Source organism: Dermacentor albipictus, chromosome 3 (genome assembly GCF_038994185.2).
Source record: "Dermacentor albipictus isolate Rhodes 1998 colony chromosome 3, USDA_Dalb.pri_finalv2, whole genome shotgun sequence".
NCBI classification, from domain to species: domain Eukaryota; kingdom Metazoa; phylum Arthropoda; class Arachnida; order Ixodida; family Ixodidae; genus Dermacentor; species Dermacentor albipictus.
Window position 1 is genome coordinate 149,093,181 of NC_091823.1, and position 21,212 is coordinate 149,114,392.

General features: G+C 46.0%; 1 protein-coding gene across 1 annotated transcript in view; it reads right to left on the reverse strand.

Annotated features, from left to right (window-relative positions):
• LOC135914601 (uncharacterized) overlaps positions 1-21,212 on the reverse strand; it is a 256,527-nt gene that overhangs the window by 84,231 nt on the left and 151,084 nt on the right. The window contains exon 13 of the mRNA XM_070536517.1: positions 17,158-17,295. Within this exon, the coding sequence (XP_070392618.1) occupies positions 17,158-17,295 (138 nt within the window). The remainder of the gene's footprint in view (positions 1-17,157; positions 17,296-21,212) is intronic.

A 21,212-nucleotide genomic window follows, 5' to 3' on the forward strand; every position in this document is an offset into this window, starting at 1 on the left:
TGTTCTTTTTTTCCAGAATTGTTGCATTAATGGACACCCGGGAACCTCGAACCCACAAAAAAGGAAGATACTGCTGTTTTAATAGTGCTATGAGTAATTTTTTGTGAAAGCTTTTTACAGACAAGTTGCAGTCTCGTTTCTGAAGGTTGAGCTGTATCATGCAAAATAACATGGAAAGTGGTCAAATGGGAGCATGACACTATGCCATAATGTTCCTTTCATTTGACTCTCTTGCCCTACAAGTCACTGCTCACTGTGACCAGTGCTGGAACAGCAGTGTCTGTGTGATTTTCGTCACACTTCTGTCCTATGCCATCCTAACCAGAGTTGGCGGCACATAGATACCCAAATTCCGATAGTGTTGCTTTCTCAGGTGGTTGTTTTTGATTTGCTGAATATCAGTTGGCACTTCAGCTGCGTCAAACTTCTATTTTACCTCTTCAACAACAACATAAACAACAATCTTATGACACCTGTGTTGTCCTTCTAGTTGCCTACAAAAACCAGTTAATCTAGCAACAACACTGACAGTCTCTACTATCTTCTAATGGGGAAGAGGTGTGTCCCACCATGTGTTCCACATTGTTGTCCCTATGTGGGCTGGCTGGGGAGGCAACTGTAATATGTTTGCATATATTAAAGTGATGCTTGTACTGTGTTATAACACTTAACTTAGTCTTGCACTTGCTGCACAAGAACACTGGCTCACAGTCGTGGTGAAAAGCTTTTGTATGTTGAGCAAATGAGTTGTATGCACTACAAAAAAGTCACATTGATAACACACATGTTGCTCTACCAGGCCTGGTGCGGTTCCTTCTGACACTGCTGCTGATGCTGACACACTGCTGATTGCCTCGTACACTGTTGCAGCTGCAGTAGACATGGCCGTCTCTGTATCTATTGCTGCCGTGCCACCTGTCATGGTAACTTCAGGTGGTATCGGGCTCACATCTGCAACAGAGATGTCGTTTGCCCCTTGAGGGCTCTCGTCATCAGGGCCAATAATTTCGTAGGCATTGTCTCCTGCATCGAAGAATCAATAAGAACAGCCTGAATTAATAAACATAGCTCTAAACAGTATGGACATCAAAACTTAACCACAAGCTTTGCACATCAGTGACCAGGCTTATTGAATAATACTTGCAGGAGGAGTTACACAATTGTGTTTGTACATTACAGTTAAGTCTCATTAGAAGAGATACTCAAGAGGCACGGGAAACATGTCTCTTGAAACCAAAAATTTTAAAACACTTTTGAACATTTCGAACATTTTGACAATTTCGAAACACTTTTGAACACATTTTTTCAACATTTCAAGTAAACACACGCATCAAAATCAGAATGCCGTCACAATTGACGATGCCAAATGCCACAGTGTGTAGCACCTGTGGGAGCACCACAAAATGAAGAAAACGACCCCGTGCGCCTCTCTGGACCTATCCTGCACCCCCCAGTTTGTCCTGACATCACCAGGCTGTCTCTGATGATGTCACCAGTTTCCGGTGCTGTCGAGTGGTCGAACGAAAGTGTACGACTGCCGGCAAGGCCTGCAAGCAAATACACACTCCTTTCTCGTCGCGTTGCTCGCAATGCCATTGTGGGCAGCCAATGGGGGCAAAGAACAGAAACGCCAACAGGAGGGTCTCCCTATGAGGCTCTTCAACTAGAGTCACCATACAGTTCCATTGTATTGGCGAGGTCATTAGCGCCACCCCTCGCAGGACGACGGGCCTGCGTGGCAGCAACAGAGCTCGTTGGTGATGGCCTGTCCCGTAACATTTGGAGGTGTACTAGGCGAGGAAAAGACGATACTGTCCAGATGGCGTGTACCAGATGAAAGAGTAAAATGAGCGGGGACTACTTTTCGATAATCAAACACGTAGCTCCACTATTACTGCACCGTTTCGAAAAATTCTCGTGGCTACGTGTTCCTTTATGCAAACTAGAAGTGAGGCGTGCAGACAGGACACAAGAGTAGAGAAGTGGACAACACGAACGCCGACTATCAACTGAAGGGAGCACTGAGGCGAAAAATGAAAGAAGACACAAAACTCATCTGCGCATGCTCAGGAATGGTAACACCACGTGTCAATCGGGTACACGTGCTGGTCTACGTGAGAGATAACTGTTAAGGCACTTAATCTCTTCCTTATGTAAAGTAATCGAAGGCTGACTCACGCACGCACTTCCACCATAATAGATATGCCAAGCCTCTACCATAAGACGCGTATCTTCATTCTTCTGCCTGTACAGTATCGCGCATTCATCTAACTTTGGCTTGCAGTTACAATCTCGGCAATGTAGCGAAAGATTAGAAGGCGATCCACCGGTTAACGACCTTTTATGCTCCATTAGCCTCTGATTGATACACCGTCCCGTTTGCCCTACGTAGAACTGGCCACAGCTAAGGGGAATTTGATATACCACACCCATACGACATTCTGTAAAACTGTTGTTCTTATTGTTCAGTGGACAAATATCTGTTTGTTTTTTGCCTTTAACCCGCTCCTTTTTATTCTGTACGGCAGCGCATATCTTACCTAGCTTATTGGGAGCAGTGAAAGCAACATTAACATCATATCTACTAGCAACTTGTTTAAGCCTGTGCGACACTGAATGAATATACGGAATAGCCACTACTCTTTTTTTGCGATTACTGCTTTCTGTGATTACGTCCGTCCCCCTGGAAAGAGACTTCTTTAGGCGCTCAGCTACAGTGGCCACCGCTACATTAGGATAACGTGCTTCTAATAGGGGCCGGACCTGCGCGTTAAAACTGGCGCTCATTTTGTGCATGCAGGATCTTGTGAGGGAAGACTTAAGGCACGACATGGCGATTCCGTTTTTTACTAATTTAGAATGCTTGGATTGAAAGTTTAGCAACGGCTTCGAAGATATTGGGGAGTACTGCCAACAAACATGATTTTGTTCGAAGATCAAGGAAATGTCAAGAAACTGAATTACGCGTCGCTGAGGTAATTCCTTGGTAAACTTTAATCCTCCCCCATAAAGTTTAAATTGCTCACTTACCGAAGTAGCAGCCGAGTCTAATTCTTCCCTATTGCAGAAAATCAGGTAATCATCAACGTAACGAAATATCTTGATAACGCTATCACCTAAGGCTTTCTCTAAGCAGTTGTCAACCTTACTCAGGTAAATGTTGCTAAGAATAGGGGCAACCTTTGCTTCACTAATTTGCTTCACTAACCTTTGCTTCACTAACCTAGCTTCACTAATTTTTTCAGATCCCTTTTGCCTACGTAATTCTCAGGCGCTAGTTCACTATTTGAGAGAGGAGAATCCGGGTGATTGTACAGCTTTTAGTATGGATATCGAAGACCTGTATTATTCCTTGCCGCATGACGGGTTGCTAAATTCCGTAAATGAGTGCATTAAAGAACAAGTGCAAGAGTCGGCTTTTATTGACAGATGCGGTGTTTCCACGGGAGCTTTTCTAGAAATTCTTTCAATGTACTTGAAGTCGACGCTGATTGGGTGGAGAGATGGCGTTTTTCTGCAGAAATCAGGCATTTGCATTGGCTCAAAGGTTGCCCCTATTCTTAGCAACATTTACCTGAGTAAGGTTGACAACTGCTTAGAGAAAGCCTTAGGTGATAGCGTTATCAAGATATTTCGTTACGTTGATGATTACCTGATTTTCTGCAATAGGGAAGAATTAGACTCGGCTGCTACCTCAGTAAGTGAGCAATTTAAACTTTATGGGGGAGGATTAAAGTTTACCAAGGAATTACCTCAGCGACGCGTAATTCAGTTTCTTGGCATTTCCTTGATCTTCGAACAAAATCATGTTTGTTGGCAGTACTCCCCAAGATCTTCGAAGCCGTTGCTAAACTTTCAATCCAAGCATTCTAAATTAGTAAAAAACAGAATCGCCATGTCGTGCCTTAAGTCTTCCCTCACAAGATCCTGCATGCACAAAATGAGCGCCAGTTTTAATGCGCAGGTCCGGCGCCTATTAGAAGCAGGTTATCCTAATGTAGCGGTGGCCACTGTAGCTGAGCGCCTAAAGAAGTCTGTTTCCAGGGGGACGGACCTAATCACAGAAAGCAGTAATCGCAAAAAAAGAGTAGTGGCTATTCCGTATATTCATTCAGTGTCGCACAGGCTTAAACAAGTTGCTAGTAGATATGATGTTAATGTTGCTTTCACTGCTCCCAATAAGCTAGGTAAGATATGCGCTGCCGTACAGAATAAAAAGGAGCGGGTTAAAGGCAAAAAACAAACAGATATTTGTCCACTGAAGCACAATAAGAACAACAGTTTTACAGAATGTCGTATGGGTGTGGTATATCAAATTCCCCTTAGCTGTGGCCAGTTCTACGTAGGGCAAACGGGACGGTGTATCAATCAGAGGCTAATGGAGCATAAAAGGTCGTTAACCGGTGGATCGCCTTCTAATCTTTCGCTACATTGCCGAGATTGTAACTGCAAGCCAAAGTTAGATGAATGCGCGATACTGTACAGGCAGAAGAATGAAGATACGCGTCTTATGGTAGAGGCTTGGCATATCTATTATGGTGGAAGTGCGTGCGTGAGTCAGCCTTCGATTACTTTACATAAGGAAGAGATTAAGTGCCTTAACAGTTATCTCTCACGTAGACCAGCACGTGTACCCGATTGACACGTGGTGTTACCATTCCTGAGCATGCGCAGATGAGTTTTGTGTCTTCTTTCATTTTTCGCCTCAGTGCTCCCTTCAGTTGATAGTCGGCGTTCGTGTTGTCCACTTCTCTACTCTTGTGTCCTGTCTGCACGCCTCACTTCTAGTTTGCATAATGAATCCTTACCAACTAGCTCAGCTTTCTGTCGTTATAAGCTACGTGTTCGTTGCCTTAACATGTACAACTGCAACACCGCAACTAAATTTCAACCTGGGTGGTTTAGGGGCCCTTTAAAGAAACCATTCACAGCTTTTTAGTGACTGCAGATTGTGTTAGCTTCCTTCCTAACTTCTGGAAGTTAAACACTTCACTTTGCAAGCCTTGTTGCTCGCAGTGCCTTTGAGGTGCTCTTAGACGCTCGTCAGCTTCAACTGTCGACACTTTCTGCCCTGCACTGTCCTCGTTGCCCTCCTTTTCTAGTTCATGCTTAAGAGACATGCGCAATTGACTTGTGTGAGAATTGCGTGATCTTTACGCCCTTCACAGCACACAAGGTGCATGAAGTGAATGTGTCGGGGTTGTGTCCCTTCGAAGTAGTGAATACTTAAAAAGTCGTTGGTAACAAAGGTGTCTCTTGTGTACAGTGTTGTTAAAGTGGCAAGCATTGGAAAACTAACCAAACCATTTTCAGATGTCTCTTACAACCAAGTGTATCTTGTAATGAGATTCTACTGTACTGAATATTTTTCATCTATGGATCATCTGCATGTACATTAGTCACAAAGACATGTTGTGTGGAATGGCGAATCAGGAAAAAGCTCGTACTCTTACTTTTTGTCCCTAACATAAGCAGCTGATAACAATATGATAAAAAGCAGGTAATGAGGCTAGCATGGAACATAATCCTTCAGCTCTAAACAGTTTTTTGGGCCCACATCATTCCCTCATGACATAAGGAAACAACTTGATTGCAGTAATGGCTGCATGTGACATGAGTTGATTGAAACAAACAATACGTAAGGTTGCCCTGTATGTAAATTTATCAGAGTGCTTTTTAAATGTCCTGCTGGCGATCCTGGCTGCACGATGGTTCTCATGCTTTTTGGCACGATTCCTTTCTTTTCCACTCCACTCTTTTTTTCTGGTTTTCTCCCCTTTCCCATCCCCCTTGCGTAAAATAGCACACCTGAAGTATCAAATCTGTTGAATTATTGTGTGCATCAAACCTGTTAACATGCGGGCTTCTCTGTGGTCTGTTTTGTATTTTTGTGCTGTACAAGTCAATTCAAAATGAAAGATGGAATGTCTCTGCCTTTAGTTCAATTGTATGTGTTTGTATGTATATATATATATATATATATATATATATATATATATATATATATACGTCTCTCATGTTTTGAAATATATGTACATTCAGGAGTGCCTGCATGCTCTTCTCCCCTGCTCCAGTGACGAAAAGGAGAGCCTTTTTATGTACCATAGTAAAACATTCACAGGTTTTCGCTGAGCCCATTACATCACTTATCACATGGATCTGTCACAATGCAGAGTAGCAGTGGTCCATATTACTAACCCATCCCAACATAACTATATATCGGCACATACCGACATGCTGTGAAACAGCTGTTGCAAAGCCGCTGGTGCTGGCAATTTCCTCAGCACTGCAGTGGTACAGCCGAGTGCCACCTGAAAAATGACAAATGCATATGCATGTTAGCAACTCACTAGTTGCTGATGGTTTCATAAGCTTTACACTACACAATAAAGTAATCTAGACAACTTTGTTGGAACAAATACACATAATTAGGACACCATTTAAAGGCTAACACGATTAATTGCCCCCGATCTCTCACTCACTATGGAATAATACTACAGAAACATCGGTGGAGAGCTCAGATTAACACAGCCCTTAAACGACAAGCTTTCTTTGAGGAAAACAGCTATAACAGCGGTTAGTTTTCTTGATCATTTGATGTGCAAGCTTTGATTTAAATGTCATGCAGTACTATAAAATATGAAGTGCCGCATTTCTAGCAGCAGAAGGCGTCGTCAGCCTCATGGTACAACTGATTCCTGCACTGTGTCAATGAGCCGACACATGCAAAGAAAACCGAATTCACACACACATATACAGTGCCAAGTGCACTCCTTCTGAAAACGCAGCCGCCAGTTCCAATGGTGCTGAAAGGAAAGGTTATATAGAGTGCGAGACTGCACGGAACTACCACTTATGACTGTAAGTGTATGATCTGCTGATTGAAGAGATGGTCACATGCTATTTCTAGTCTCTTTTAGAAGCATGACTAAAGGATGAATTAAAATCTATTCATAAGTCACGAATTTCACGCATCCACAGTCTGGTTAAATAATTTGTGAGAAAAAGACATGTTTACCTGGAATAGCAACCTTTCTTACTGCTGCAAAATTTTCCTTCGAATTAATGAAATAACTTTACAGCGTCATAATATATTGTGTTTCTCGCAACTACTTGCCGGCAGTGGCGAGTAACAGTGTTTATATCTGACTCATTGGGCGACAATACTGCCAAACACAAATATTTCACGAACATGAGAACACGTCCCTCGCAGAGAATAGCAACCATATATGCCTCTGTGAGACATGATCGCACCTTTGTGGTCAAAATGTACATTAGAACGACACCACCATCTCATTAAAAAAAAAGCCTCAGTACAAGGCAGCAGCCAACTGCATAATGTGAAATTGCAACTGATGTCCACTTACTGGTGGCCTGTGTTCGAGTCACTTCTGGCAGTTGACGGGGTGCTGAGAAATGCACGTCCTGGGTTGTCCCTACAAAACATACAGGGTTATGTCAAATGTTGAAAATATATATACGCCGGCATTTCATAAGTTGCAAAACTATGAGTAAACTAATAAACAACTGTAATGTAAACAGAGTACACATGATAAGATAGGCTGTCAACTAGCAATGCATTACGCGAAAAACCTAACGCATGGGAAAGACTATATGTATACACACGAAGCTGACACACAATTTAATTCGCTCTAGGTTTTTCCGTGCAGTATATTCAAATTATTAGGTCTTGTGGTTAGAGCAAAATTAGTGTAAATTACGCACTAAATTATGTACCCTGGAAAACTTTTCTTCAATATGCACCTGTGCACCCTTCGAATGAGTAGCGTTGTAAAATTTACGCACATGGCATTTAACATAGTTGCTGAACACGGATTTCCTTTGCCCTGTGTCGTGTACAGTGAGCTACATATATCTGCCACCCCCTTTCTGTACTAGCCATACTGCGTGCCATTGCACCTATATGCATGTCAATAAACCTCACGACACAGAAATAAAAAAAAAGCGCCAATCACCCATGCCTGTATGTTGTAGTGGGCCTAACCTAACCAAGCATGGGCTGTTGCTTTTTATAGTAAACACAGGCACCGTGCTCATTGCAAGTATGTATCATGTCACTAAGCAAATGTGCAATTTCATTGTACAACTATTTTTTTATCACATGGATCTATCTGTTGAGAGGCAAGACAAAAAGCAGTCACTTCTCAGAACTAATCAGCTTTTTTAAAACACATCTCTAACTTTTCAATGACACTTGCTGCTATGTGTTTGTCTCCAGAGAGCATACTTGATTTGACTTTCCTATCGGAGACATTACATAAGTATACCATGTTAAGATGAAGATGGATTACCATGGATTACCATGTTAACTGCCTGGAGCACGTGAGAATTTTCATCTTGGTGTAACATACTGTATCTTGATTTTGTTTACATTTGGTCAAATGGTACACCCAATATACCCACATACTAGTTTTCTTGTCCAAATTGCATGCCAATGTATTTAGATTTTTTGGCATTGGCTCCTCTGCACTACGTGAAGTCATGCTGCAATGGCTCTTTCACATCCTCGTGTCCTTGCAGCGGCCTTCTTGTGTTCTATAAAGCGGGTGCCTGAAAAATATCGTATGCAAAAGTCAACACAAGGGCATGGTGCAAAACAACATCAAGACAGTCAAGGCCATGGCAATAAAAGAAAGTCTTAGCTCTTAGTCTTCTTAGTGAAATGCATGCAAAACATCCAAATGACTGCAACAGTCAACTGCTAAATTAACTTCAATTTTAGATTTACACAAAAAAGAAATAACGGACAGTTCATCCTCGTTCAGCACGAATGTTAGAATACTCCTGCTAATGAATAGAATATTGGTCATTTTCAGACATCATAGGTCTGTCACGAGTCTGGTGTATCACAAACACTACTTGTGACACATCCTAAGCACGTGCCCAGTGTGCCCCCCGCACCATCCCTGGTTGTGCCACTGCTGAAGCCATAATTTGAGTATTATAGCTGCAAACATGATGCTCAGTAGGGATGAAAATATTGTTTTTCAGTTCAATGGATATATGGATGTGCCTATAAAAAAAGGGCAACAAGGCTTGTTATGGCAAGCTTACCCACATTTCAATACTAACAAGAAAGTTCACTGCGGCCTGCATCTAAGCTTAATAAAAGGCGTGAACTTATTTTCATGTACGAGGTGTGCAATGGAGTTCATTTTTGACAGAGCCGACTACTGCTGCAGTTTGAAATCTAGCATTTTAGATTCTTGAAGGCATGTAAATGTTGCAGTTAAACCGCAGTTATTAGTTTATTAAACCAACCTATTGTTCTGTGCACGACAGACTGGTAACATGGAAATAAAGCAACATTTTATTTTGATATTTTATTTCTATACTAAAATTTTCAAGCGATAAACACATTTTGATCTGCCATGCAATAGCAAAATGCACACATTACGCTTGTAACCCCCTGAGGAAGGCTGATTTAGCTATTCAAATGACATAACTCTGACACGCCAACTCATATTAGCAAATGCACAGGCATGTCCAAAACAATAAGCGTATGCAAAGCGCCCTTGCAATTGTAATTCCACACAGCAGCCGTTATATTCGATGCCGATGCATAACTAGCTGCTCGACAATTCACCGAGTTCGTAGACATAAGCATCCTTTCAGTTTCGCACCGTGCACGAAAACCGCAACAGGAGACAAAACCAGACCCACCTATAATCACACCATTTCAATACATGAGCAAAAACAGTTCAGTCTTAGGGATAAACACTGTGAGAGCGATTTAGTGCGCGACGGCGACGAGCGACGGCTTCGAGCGACAAAACGGGCCGTCGCTTGAACAGATGGCTCGGTTCTGGAAATCTATAAATCATCGCTCGTCACCCGAAAGTGCTCTGAGCGACTAGCCAATAGCGCGAAGCCGGAACTGGATGTACATCGCTCAAATACTACCGATTGTCGCGCGGAACGAGCAAATGATTCAATTTTTATACGTCCAAGGATGAGAACGTACGGCAATACCTCCGGAAGTATTTTATGCTACTTTTTATCGTAAAATACATCAACGTAAATTACTAAAGCACGCGTCACGCATGATTGCAGCCCTCATGCCGGCAACACCGGGGATGCGTCGCTCAATATCGTCGCTCGCACGGAGTACGACTTGTAGGCGACAAGCGAACGCGACAGCCATCTCCATCGCGTCGCTTGTACCTGCCGCGCGCAAGATCACTTATATGTGGTTTATACTTTTTTCAGCATAAAAATGGATTCCTCATGCGTTTTCAGTTAAGTTCAAGATAACGCGCCCAACTGACCTCTTGCAGCATGCAGCTGAATGCCTGCGGCAAAGTTTCTAACTAGCACTGGTGCTGCACGTAACTTCGGTGGTCGCAGATTCCCCCTGCGCGAGACACCGTCAAGCGCGCGGTTTACTTATAAAAAAGCATGCTGCCAGCAAAATGACGCCTTCTGTTATGGGATTCCTTAGTTCAAAAGCGTTCCGTACACAGTAGACTGCCAAACTGAATAAATTCAAACACACAAAACGCACGCTAATCACGCTCCGCATAGGCTCGGAATCACGGACTGGTGAACGAACCATTTTAAGCGTCCTCTCGCCCGGTGTCTTATTGAACATACCATAGTTCTGGCAGCGTTTGCGATTTTTAAAGCTCTTACGGACAACGGCAAAGTGATAAAATCACATGCAGTTATCGCGACGACTGGCTTTTTCGATTGACATCGAGAGACACAGCGCGTATGCCTAGTCCTTTGTCAATCGCGTCGGCTAAGTGCAGCGACGACTTCCTGGCGATAGCTTGACATATACGGAGAATGTACACCTAAGTTAGAATTCACTTACCGTGGAGGATTTGCTGTTATATCCAAGGCATGACGAACGACTGTCGTGTTTTCGTGGCGACGCAAGATGGCTGCCACACGATCTCCGTTGGCTGGCAATCGCAGCTCCTATGCTGCGATCACCTTTCTCCGGTGCTGTGTTGTTCCGCGATCTTGAGCGCGCGCGCGCGAGCGCGCGGTGGAGCAAATCCGAGTGAAAAAAGTAAAGCGCTCGCTACGCGTTCCATTTGAACTGCGGCGGCCTGTTCTCTTAGAAGCAAAACGATTTGTTCTTTGCTCAGCGTGCATGAATGAAACATTGCCATGTTCGGGGCCAGCCACCTACAGTTGAAGCAGAAGATTACGCTACGTTTTGTTCTCTGTTCTGCTAGTAACAGCGCAAAATGTAGACAAGGGACGAGACAAGAAGACACCACAAGCGCTTGTGGTGTCTTCTTGTCTCGTCCCTTGTCGACATTTTGCGCTGTTACTAGCAGGATGGAAAACCAACAAGCCCAAGCTGCTATTCTAGCGAAATATATTGTTCTCTATTGCCGCAAGAATAGAACGGGCATTCTACTCTCTCTCTGAAGGGGAGAGTGAAAAGCGCATTTTACTCTCTCCTTGGTGAGAGAGTGAACAATGCTTTTCACTCTCCTCGACATTTTGCGAGAGTAAAACGACGCTTTGAAGAGTGAACCGGCCGTTTCACTCCTGCGATACCCTTCCTAGTTTTTAGAGTGTAGCGTCCTCGTTGAAGGAACGACCGATGGAGCGCAAGGTAGTCGAGGGGGAGGGCAAGCGATGGGTCCTTGAGTTTCTCGGAGGGCGTGTCACTAGCGGTCAGCATTGACGGGTCTGAGGTCGGAGAAGGAACGGAAAGAGAAATCACATCAGGTGACATGGGCGACCGGAAGAGCGCGTAAGCGTCGGAATGCTTTCGCCAGAATGGTATACGACACGAATCTCATATTCCTGCCGGCGAAGTGCCGAACGGCCCAGGGGGAGCCGATGGACGTTTCAAAGAGTAGAGCCAATATAGGGTGTGATGGTCGTTGATGATGCTCAAAGGGCGGCTATAGAGATAAGGAAGAAACTTGCCCTATGCCCAAATGATCGCTAAGCATTCCTGCTTTGTTACGGCGTCTTTATTCTCAGCTTTTCGAAGGGTACTGCTGGCATAAGCCACGACGTATTCTTCGTGGCTCTCCGTTTGGCCAAGACCGCACCAAGGCCGACACTACTGGTGTCGGTGTGAACCTCTGTCGGCGCAGTAATGCCATATTGGCGAAGAATGGGTGGTGAAGTCCGCAACTTGCGTAAAGGCTTCATCGCATGCTGATCACCCCGCGGAAGTGCCTTCGCTTGCGGTAAGTAGCTTCGTCAAGGGTGCGATAATACAGCCGAAGATCCGCACGAAGCGTCAAAAATAAGAGCACAGGCCCATGAAACTTCGCAGGGCAATGATTGATGTGGGCTTCGGAAACTCGGCGACTGCGCGAAGCTTGTCGGGATAAGAAAGAATGCCGTCTTTCGAGACATCGTGACAAAGACAGTTAATTTTCTGGCAGCGAAAGGGCACTCTTGAGCTTGAGATGTAGGCCAGCTGAAGTGAGGCAGGCCAGGATGTCACGTAGACGGGTGAGATGTGTCAGAAAATCCTGTGAGAAAAGAACTATGTAATCTAGGTAACATAAACAAGTCTTCCACTGATATCCGAGAAGGATGGTATTATTCATGCGCTCGAAGGTAGCGGGGACATTGCAGAGCCCGAAAGGCATAACCTTAAACTCGTACAGGCCCTCGGGAGTGATGAAAGCTGTCTTGGGGTGGTCAGCCGCAACCATGGGAATCTGCCAAAAGCCAGAGCGGATATCTTGATACGAGAAGTGTTCGGCACCTTGCAGACAGTCAAGAGCATCGTCGATCCGAGGCAGTGAGTAGACGTCTTTTCTTGTAATTCTCTTTAGGCGGGGAATGCCGATACAAAACCGAACGGTGCCATCTTTTTTGCACACTACACTCTAAGAACAGTTTACACCCTTTGGCTTGCCCCTTCTGCCACACAAAAATAATCGTCATCTGCCTTGATGCGTTTCCTTTCTTTATCGCTGCGAGCCCGGAACTTTCCAGTAACGAACGGCACGCGCGTTATCAGCATAGAACAGTTTATACCCTTTGGAGTGCCCCTTCTGATAACGCGCGTGCCGTTCGTCACTGGAAAATTCCGGGCTTGCAGCGATAAAGAAAGGAAACGCATCAAGGCAGATGACGATTATTTTTGTGTGGTAGAAGGGGCAAGCCAAAGGGTGTAAACTGTTCTTAGAGTGTATAACGACAGGTGACGACCAAGGGCTTTGAGAAGGCTGCATAACGTCGCGCTGCACCGAATCATCCACTTGTTTCCTGATAAATTGGCGCTCTTTTGCGGAAACGCGATAAGCACGCTGTCGCAAGGGGGCATGGGAACCTGTGTCGGTAGCATGAGAGACACTGTTTGTGCGACTCAAGAATGATTCGTTGCATCGAACGAAAAAAAGAACTCGCTCAGTAGAGTAAGAAGCTGAATGCGATAAGACGGTGAAAGGTCTGCGGTGACGGCGTTGTCGAAAACAGCTGAAGGCGGCGTTTATGAGGCGGTAGTTATGGCGTCCAGGTGTAAGTGGGTGGCGCTATTGTGAATGTCAAGGTCTTCAAGACTGGCAGTGCCGCACAAGACAAGGTCAGAAGCACCGATGTCTCCGGAGGTATATCAGTATCATCATCAACGAAATCTCCGAACACTGAGGTCGGCGCCGACTGATCCAGAGTCACATATCGGCGAAAGGGCCACTTGCGTGCGAAGACAATTGATGATGGCACTATGACGTGAAAGGAATTCGCACCCGAGGATGCGATCATGAGAACAGGATCGCAACACAAAAGACTCGATGTGCAAAACCTCTCGGATGACTACACGGGCTGTGCATACAGCTGTAGGATGAATGCGATGAATGCCAGGTGCAGAAGGCATGACAATTTACAGCTTGCGACAAATATGTTCATGGATGACGGAAACGGCGGTCCCGGTATCGATAAGCTCTTGGGCGGATGCTCCCTCCACATCGACGTCAATGACATTCGGGGGTGAAAACAGAGGCCTCAGAAAGTTCGATGAGTTTGGAGTTCTTGCCTCAGGAACTGCGCTAGTCAGTTTCCGTCGGCAGTAGGTGGCCGACGACGCATAGGTGACAACGACCGTCTTCGTGCAGAAGAACGGCGACTGTCTGGACCGCGGTCGCGATCGAAGCGTTGCAGCGGCGAGTCAGCGGCATCGAAGCAGCGTATCTCGGCAGCAGGTTGTGGCGCGTAGGTAACCTGGTCAAAGACGTCTCGGTGAGAGGACATCTTACAACGACAAAAGCGTGCAACGTGACCAGCATTGCCACATGCGAAGCAAATAGACCTGTTGTCTGGCATGCGCCACGTGTCGGCTGGACGAAGAAGCTGGGATGACTGCCGTGGCACTGGAGCAGGGGGAACCCGGAGTGTTGGTGGTGGGACGGAATATGACGGTGGGGGTGGCCGTGCGACAGCGTAGTTTAGCAGCGGAGGTGTGACCCGCGACGGGATGTCGGCATAAGACAGTGGTGCCGTCGGAGATGCGACTAGCGGCGCGTAATCAAAATAGCAGAGCGATGACGTCACAGGAGCTGCGCGGGCGAACCAGGGCAAGTGCCAGGGGCACATTAGGGCACGGATGGCTTGTTGCACGGCCGTAGTCAGTGTTGAAGCTGGCTCCCTGGCGGGAAGGTGCAGCGACAGCTCGTGGGCCAGCTCCTCGCGAATGAAATCCTTGAGCTGAAAGGTGACAGTAGAAGGATCGGCATGGGGCCAGCAGCAAGTGCAATGGCCGAGACTGAGTGAGCCTGTGGGACGTTTTAGCGGTCGAGGTTACGTTGGCGACGCATTGCCTCGAAACTCTGACACAGGCTGAAGAGTACGGCGAGGCTGGTTGCATTCTTGGACAGCAGCATTTTAGACGCTTCCTTGTCAGTATCCTTCCTAATATGGTTGATCTTTTCGTCCTCCGCCATCGCTGCATTAACACGGCTGCAAAGATCGAAGACATCCTCAATAGAGGTAGGGAAAGTCTCGCCCGGCTGCTGTGCTTGCTGGCGTATGCGCTGTTCGGCGCGTTGCTTGGGGACAGCGGTGCGGCCAAACACTTCTGTGAAATGTGTCCTGAATGCGGACCAACTCGGGGAGAAATGTTGCATTCATGAATCTTAAATCTTAGATATGCTACGTCAGCAAGGTAAAAGATGTCGTTATTCAATTAAGACTGGTTACCCCACTTAGTGTGAACGCTCACACGTTCATAGGAGAAGAGCCAGTCTTCCACATCATGTTCTCCGGTCCCCCAAAAGATGGTCGGGACGCGCTGACGGATAACGCCAGAGCAAGTGACAGGGCCAGCCATGGGTACAGTCGGTGCGCAGGTCGCATCAGTCATGGTGGCGGTGGGCAATGTACAGTTGGGGAGCTCCAGTGTGACTTGACGGATTCCAGCAATCTACAGCAAATGTAATGGCGTTTAATTAAAGCTGAGCAGCACCAGATTAACAGCAGCCTAGCAGCGGCGAACAGCTCGAGCTCTCTTGCAAATCACAGCACGGGTCGTCGTAGTCGTCCCCGATTTGTTATCGCAAACACGAGGCGTGTCTGCTTCATTACAAATGTTACATTACGGGTACTTTCTTGAATAACACGGAGAGTCTGCGTAAATAATTTATTCCTGAAGAATACTTTTTCTTTGAAATGCGTGTAGCTTTGTCGCGCTTACGCATCTTCGGTCTGTAGCGTCCTGATTTGTGCCCAACTTCTTCCTCGTGTTGTGGTGAGAGACCTAATCATTGTTGTGTGATTTGTGCAGTTATTGAATGCTTTTCGCCGGTAATGGGCTTCACGAGGTTCTACTGGATCAGGGTTGCACCTGTTCAGGACAGCGACGATAGCTGCCTTAGCGACAGCGATCCGGAGTACAGCGCTCATCGAGAACATGTTGCCCTAACAGATAAGCCTTGGTAGTCCGGGAGCGACACGGGTGCGCAATTTTGACTTTTCATGGTGGCACATTCACAGGCTCCTGTGCAATCTGCACCACGTAGTGCGCTTTTTTTTTTCCTATAGTGGCATGCGGTCGGAATAGGAAGCGAACGCCACCAGCATTCCTCCACATTGATATTGTGGCGGTGCGCCTTCTCTTTGCCTTTTTTTTTCTGGGTGGATGGCATGGGAGCGATACGAAACAAATGCAAAACAGTAATTGGGAGCAGGCAGATTGTTTGCGAAATCTTCGACAAAACAGGAACATGAAAATAGTGGGTTGCTGAAACGGCAGTAGTCATCTGCGGCAACATAGCAACACGCGGAGATAACGAAATGCCGTGACGACTATTATTTCTTTTCCTACGTGTCTTGTACCGACCAATCATTGCACGCACTTACGCCAAGTATACTTTTTGTACGGAGCTTAAGAAAAATGGGTATGGTAAGCGGTCACGTATTCGCCCTCCCCCCCCGAATACCGATGAAATCAAATAATTTAACGTGAATTCAAAGAAGCACGAGGGTTCCTGTTTTATTTCGTCCACGTAAGGGTTTGATTACTCCTGCAAAGACGAGTGTATCACGTCTCGCGGTTCTAACCAACCATGGACGCTAGTGCCTCATGTATAACGAGCCTCACAAGTTTTATGTTCTGGTTTAAATTTCACGTTCTTTTTTTTCTTTGTAGGATAGTGCACGCTGTCGTCTGTCGTATAGAAGGAGTGGACGTGGCGGTAGGCGGCAGTTATAGGTTGGCATAATAAGTGATACTCACTCACGCTCGCCAACACTCACTCGCATTCATAGTCGCTTCCATCCACGCTTACCGACACCGACTCCCGCTGGTGCTCGCCTCCACTCACCGGTACTCACTTAACACAGGTTTGCATGCGTTAACTCTGTAATGTGATGCGCAGTCTGATGCCATTAAAGATCCACCTCACACGGCGCTGACCGGGTCCCGTGCATGCGATCAAAGACGCACATGAGTGTGTTCGCGTGTCTGTTCCTATGTATGCGCGTGTGCGTGTGTGTGTTCGTGCTCATATAATATACTACGTCCACTCGCACTCGAGCGATCTCACTCCTGCTTATACTCACTCACATTCACTCACACCGTTAGTTACTCACAGACACTCTAGGTGAAGCCTGTGAAATAAGAGCGTCGCGTGCATGAGGTTGGGGGGATGGGTGCGGCTGAATGCATATGGCGAGCTAAAACGGGGACTTCGCTCATTCTGCGCAGCTCACGAGGTGCCTTGGTAGTTGGCGTCATCGTCGTCGGGGTTGTAGTCGGGCTCGTAGGGGTGGCCGTAGAGCTCGTAGTCGTCGTCGGACTTGGTGTTGTCCTGTGGCTCGTACACTCCCTCGTTGGCAAGGCGTGCGTTTCTGTGTAGGAAAACAAAACAAGAATCGTAAATGGGCGGCGATCTCGTATAGATGAAAAAAATTCTGCGGGAACCATCGATGATGAGTGTCAAGGTAATCAAATAATATAACCGTTTTAATATTGAAGCTATTCACTTCGTTAAGAAAATGGTGCACTTGAAGGCATATATTTGTTACAGTGAGGATCTTCCGTAGCGTTTCTTCTTTCATTGCATAATTTCGTAGAGAACATCCTATGTACATCGCTACGCCTATATGCAGATTTTACGTGTGGGCGTTGTCTCCAGCGGAGCTGACTACGGCGTGGATGTCGACTGCCCTTCCCCTTTCCTATAACCCCCACCGGGTGAGAGAACGGCGAGAGAAGACGAGCGGGGTGGCTGTTCCGAACGCTACTATCTCTGCATGCAGAACTTCAGGCGTCCCAAGCTCTCAATCGCGATACGCAAATTGGTTGCGGAAGAGCGCATGCCGTTTCTCAGGTTGCTCTTTTAAGTGATGAAATTACGACCACCACGAAAACGGGCGCTAGAGTTAACGAAACGTATTTCCTTTTAAATGTTATATGTCCTATATATTGAAGCTTATGGAAATATCAAATTATTCTCACGTGTAATTGTACGGCCGTGCGTGACACACAAAGAATAAGATCATAAAACCTAAAATGGTTTTCCTTGCAGCATATAGAAGAGCTTGCAAGCCGTATTAAGACACTAAGCAGCTCTGCGGCAGCGAAAATAGCACTCTTGGTCAGGTGTCACTAGATTAATGTCGCTCAAAAGTGGTCTATATGTAAAGTATCACCAAGGGTTATCGGATGATCCAGCATCAATGGGGATTATGCTGGAGTTCACTACATCCATTGATTGGAATCGGACATATCGCCGGCCAGTCTACGTGTTTATATAAATGTGATGTACGGTGTCTGCTGCATCAAGTGTGTTCCGCGTAATAGCACCGAGATAACACTGAAAGTTCTCTACGAAAGGAAACAGCAAAACCACATTGGACCACGTACTCTATCAGTCGATTGATTCACATGGAACACAGCGAGCAATGTTTCTTATAAATGTGTAAAGTTGAGCAGGACACATATGGGATGAGTTAGTGCGCCAATGTCCCGAACACCTCACATATGAGGGAGGCACTGAAGCCAGGCTTCTCTCTCGCTCTTCTTTCTGAACACGCTGCGCCATCTAGCGCCACCACTTCGAAGTGCTTGCGAAGAACTTTGCATGACCTCCGAGATGGCGTAGCCTCCGAGACCATAGCGGTCTCTACAATAATTACTAGAAGAAACTCTGTCACTGCAATTGTTAAGCCAGCATGAAAATAATGGGAAATATACGCATTAGTCTAATCTTCGTGCTTGTGGATTCCAACGTTGTTGCGGGTTTTTTTATTGCGCTTAATATGCCTCCATTGTCGTAAATTTCGTGGCAATCTATACTTTTCCGGAAGTGCAGAAGACGCATCGAACACACAGAATCGCTATTAATTGCAACGGTGCAGCTTGTCGAGGTAGGCCAAATCGACACATGCCAAGCGTCCCAAGGCACTGGCTCTCGCGCAATAAATTCATAAAGGCGTTTTAGGTCGTTTGTTGGTGCACGCGCCCGTGACGTAATAGTTCCAATATCCGGCATCTGCGTTATCAGTTCTGCGTTCGAATCCTGCCATCAGAGAATTTTAATAATGTTTATTATAATAATTGTTACACATTACCTTGCTGAAAATGTTAACAAAGCCACTGAAAGGCAGAAAGACTAGCTTTAGGCTAAGCTCATGTATTTGCCATAATTCACATCCTGGATGAACAGTTCACATTGCAGCTCCCTTAGACACTAACGTTAGGGTTTCCCTCTAGTGGTTATGGTATGAAACTTATGTACGAGACTGTACTGGTGCCGCGCTGGTGCGTAAAAGCCGTGTACAACAACAAGGCTTCTCTCTCGCGTTTTCGTTGAGCGATGCTGCGGCAACTTGTGCTGCATCCGCGAAGTCAGGGCGCTGCCTCCGACATGCGTGGCAAGTAGGTGCTTGCGCATACAAAGTATCAATCTTACAGTTCAACCTGGCACTCATAACCTCAGTGAGCTAAAGCGTCGGGCATCTGTGTTTGGGAGCACACATGTCGGTGGTTCAATTACGTCCGAGAAGAAAAAAAATTGAAAGAATTTCTTTGTTTTTGTTGTTGTTGAAGAGTGCCGTGAATGAGGTTAGACGCAAAGCCTTCGGGATCGGCCTACCTTTTTAGACTGCCTCTATAATAAGGATCGACCTACACCTTCAGAGTGAAACCTCGACGACAAAACCCTAACCCAGAGTTCAAGAAGCAGCACGCCAAGCAGTGCTTTTGCGAGGGTAGATGAGCCAAGTTTAAAAATGGAGCTTAATAGACAAATATGCACCGTGAACAGTTCTAGTTGGTTAAATAGTTATGTTGGCGGCCGCGATGAATCATATTTTGTGTCGGTGTGTAGTGCAACCATAGTTTGTCTTCTGAAGAGTAATTATTTCTAATGTAAAGAAATAACTTTTGTTTTGTTCATACGCTTCTTACAATGTCTGAGTGTTGGGCTCGCATGAACCACCAGGCCGTGCCAGCGCTGTTACCCTCGCAAAACTAATGCTGTATGCGCTCTAGCAGAAATTCTTAAAAGTGGACGGCTGCTTGACCTTTGTGCACCTGCACAACAAGTGCTGCGCGAGGGCGAATTAGAAAGCACTGGCCGCTGTTTTTATTAGCCAGTATAAGGGACATAGAGGTGATTACAGATATGCGTACAGTACTAAGTATCTTACACTATTTCTTCACGTAGTCCCCAGACCGATTCAAGACATTTGTACCATCTCAGCACTAAATCTGAAATGCTCCTGTGCTTTGTTGGCGTCAGTCAGCGACGCACGAGGTCTACCTAAACGCTTATTGTCATGCAAGTCTTCGCAGCCTTTTGTGAACTCACAACACCGCCACCTAACACTTCACAAAGCTTAACACCTGACCCATACGTGGGCTCCTTTTCCCTGCTGGATTTCAATGGGCGTTCGTCCTTTGCTCCATAGAAGATGAATCACACTTTGTTGCTGGCATGCCGTTGACGTATGAAGCAAAACCGACATCTTCAACAAGTCACCGGAGCGCCGTGCCACGGAGATACCGGCAGATAAGGCCGAGCCGTGAAAGGTCTACCGCTGGGAGCGCCTTTTTTTACTTTTCATTTGGAGTCATAATTTGGCTTTACAAAATTTGGTCAAGGACTTTTTAAATTCCTCTCGTATCATTGTGATGGTCGCCGAGAGATTTTCCAAGGGTGCAGATTTGTGGGCTTGTTGGTTCGTTGCATCTATTGAAGTCATAGCGCTGGATCTACATGGACTTCTTTTGAAAAACGACAGGACGTGCGCTACTATCAACCCTTGAGGTTATCCCTTGACAAAAACACTTACTCATAATAGCATGCTATTGTTACGGTATTGTTAAGCCGGCTTTATTTAAGGGACGAGATTGATGGTGAAGTCAAGATGGCGTCCCGAGACTGCACCAGCTAACGTCTTCTTCCTCTTCTCCTCGCCTGGCTCATGCCGTAGCAATCCTCGGTTACCAGACGAAGCCCGCTGGGCGAGTCCAAATCTCTCGGAAAGCGTAGGGTGAAACCACTTAATACGGGCAACATGTACCAACTGGGTCCGGCTAGACCGACGACCAGCGGACGTCAAGCGTGCCACCTACGTCAAGTCACTCAAGCGATCTACAATGACGAATGGGCCCATGTACTGGGGTAAAAACTTTTCACATAAGCCACGTTTACGTTCCGGAGTCCACAACCACACAGTCTCTTTTAGCGTACGAGACAGACTGGTGTCGGCTGTCATAGCGCTCTTTCGATCGGTGTTGCGATCGAAAGAGCGCTACG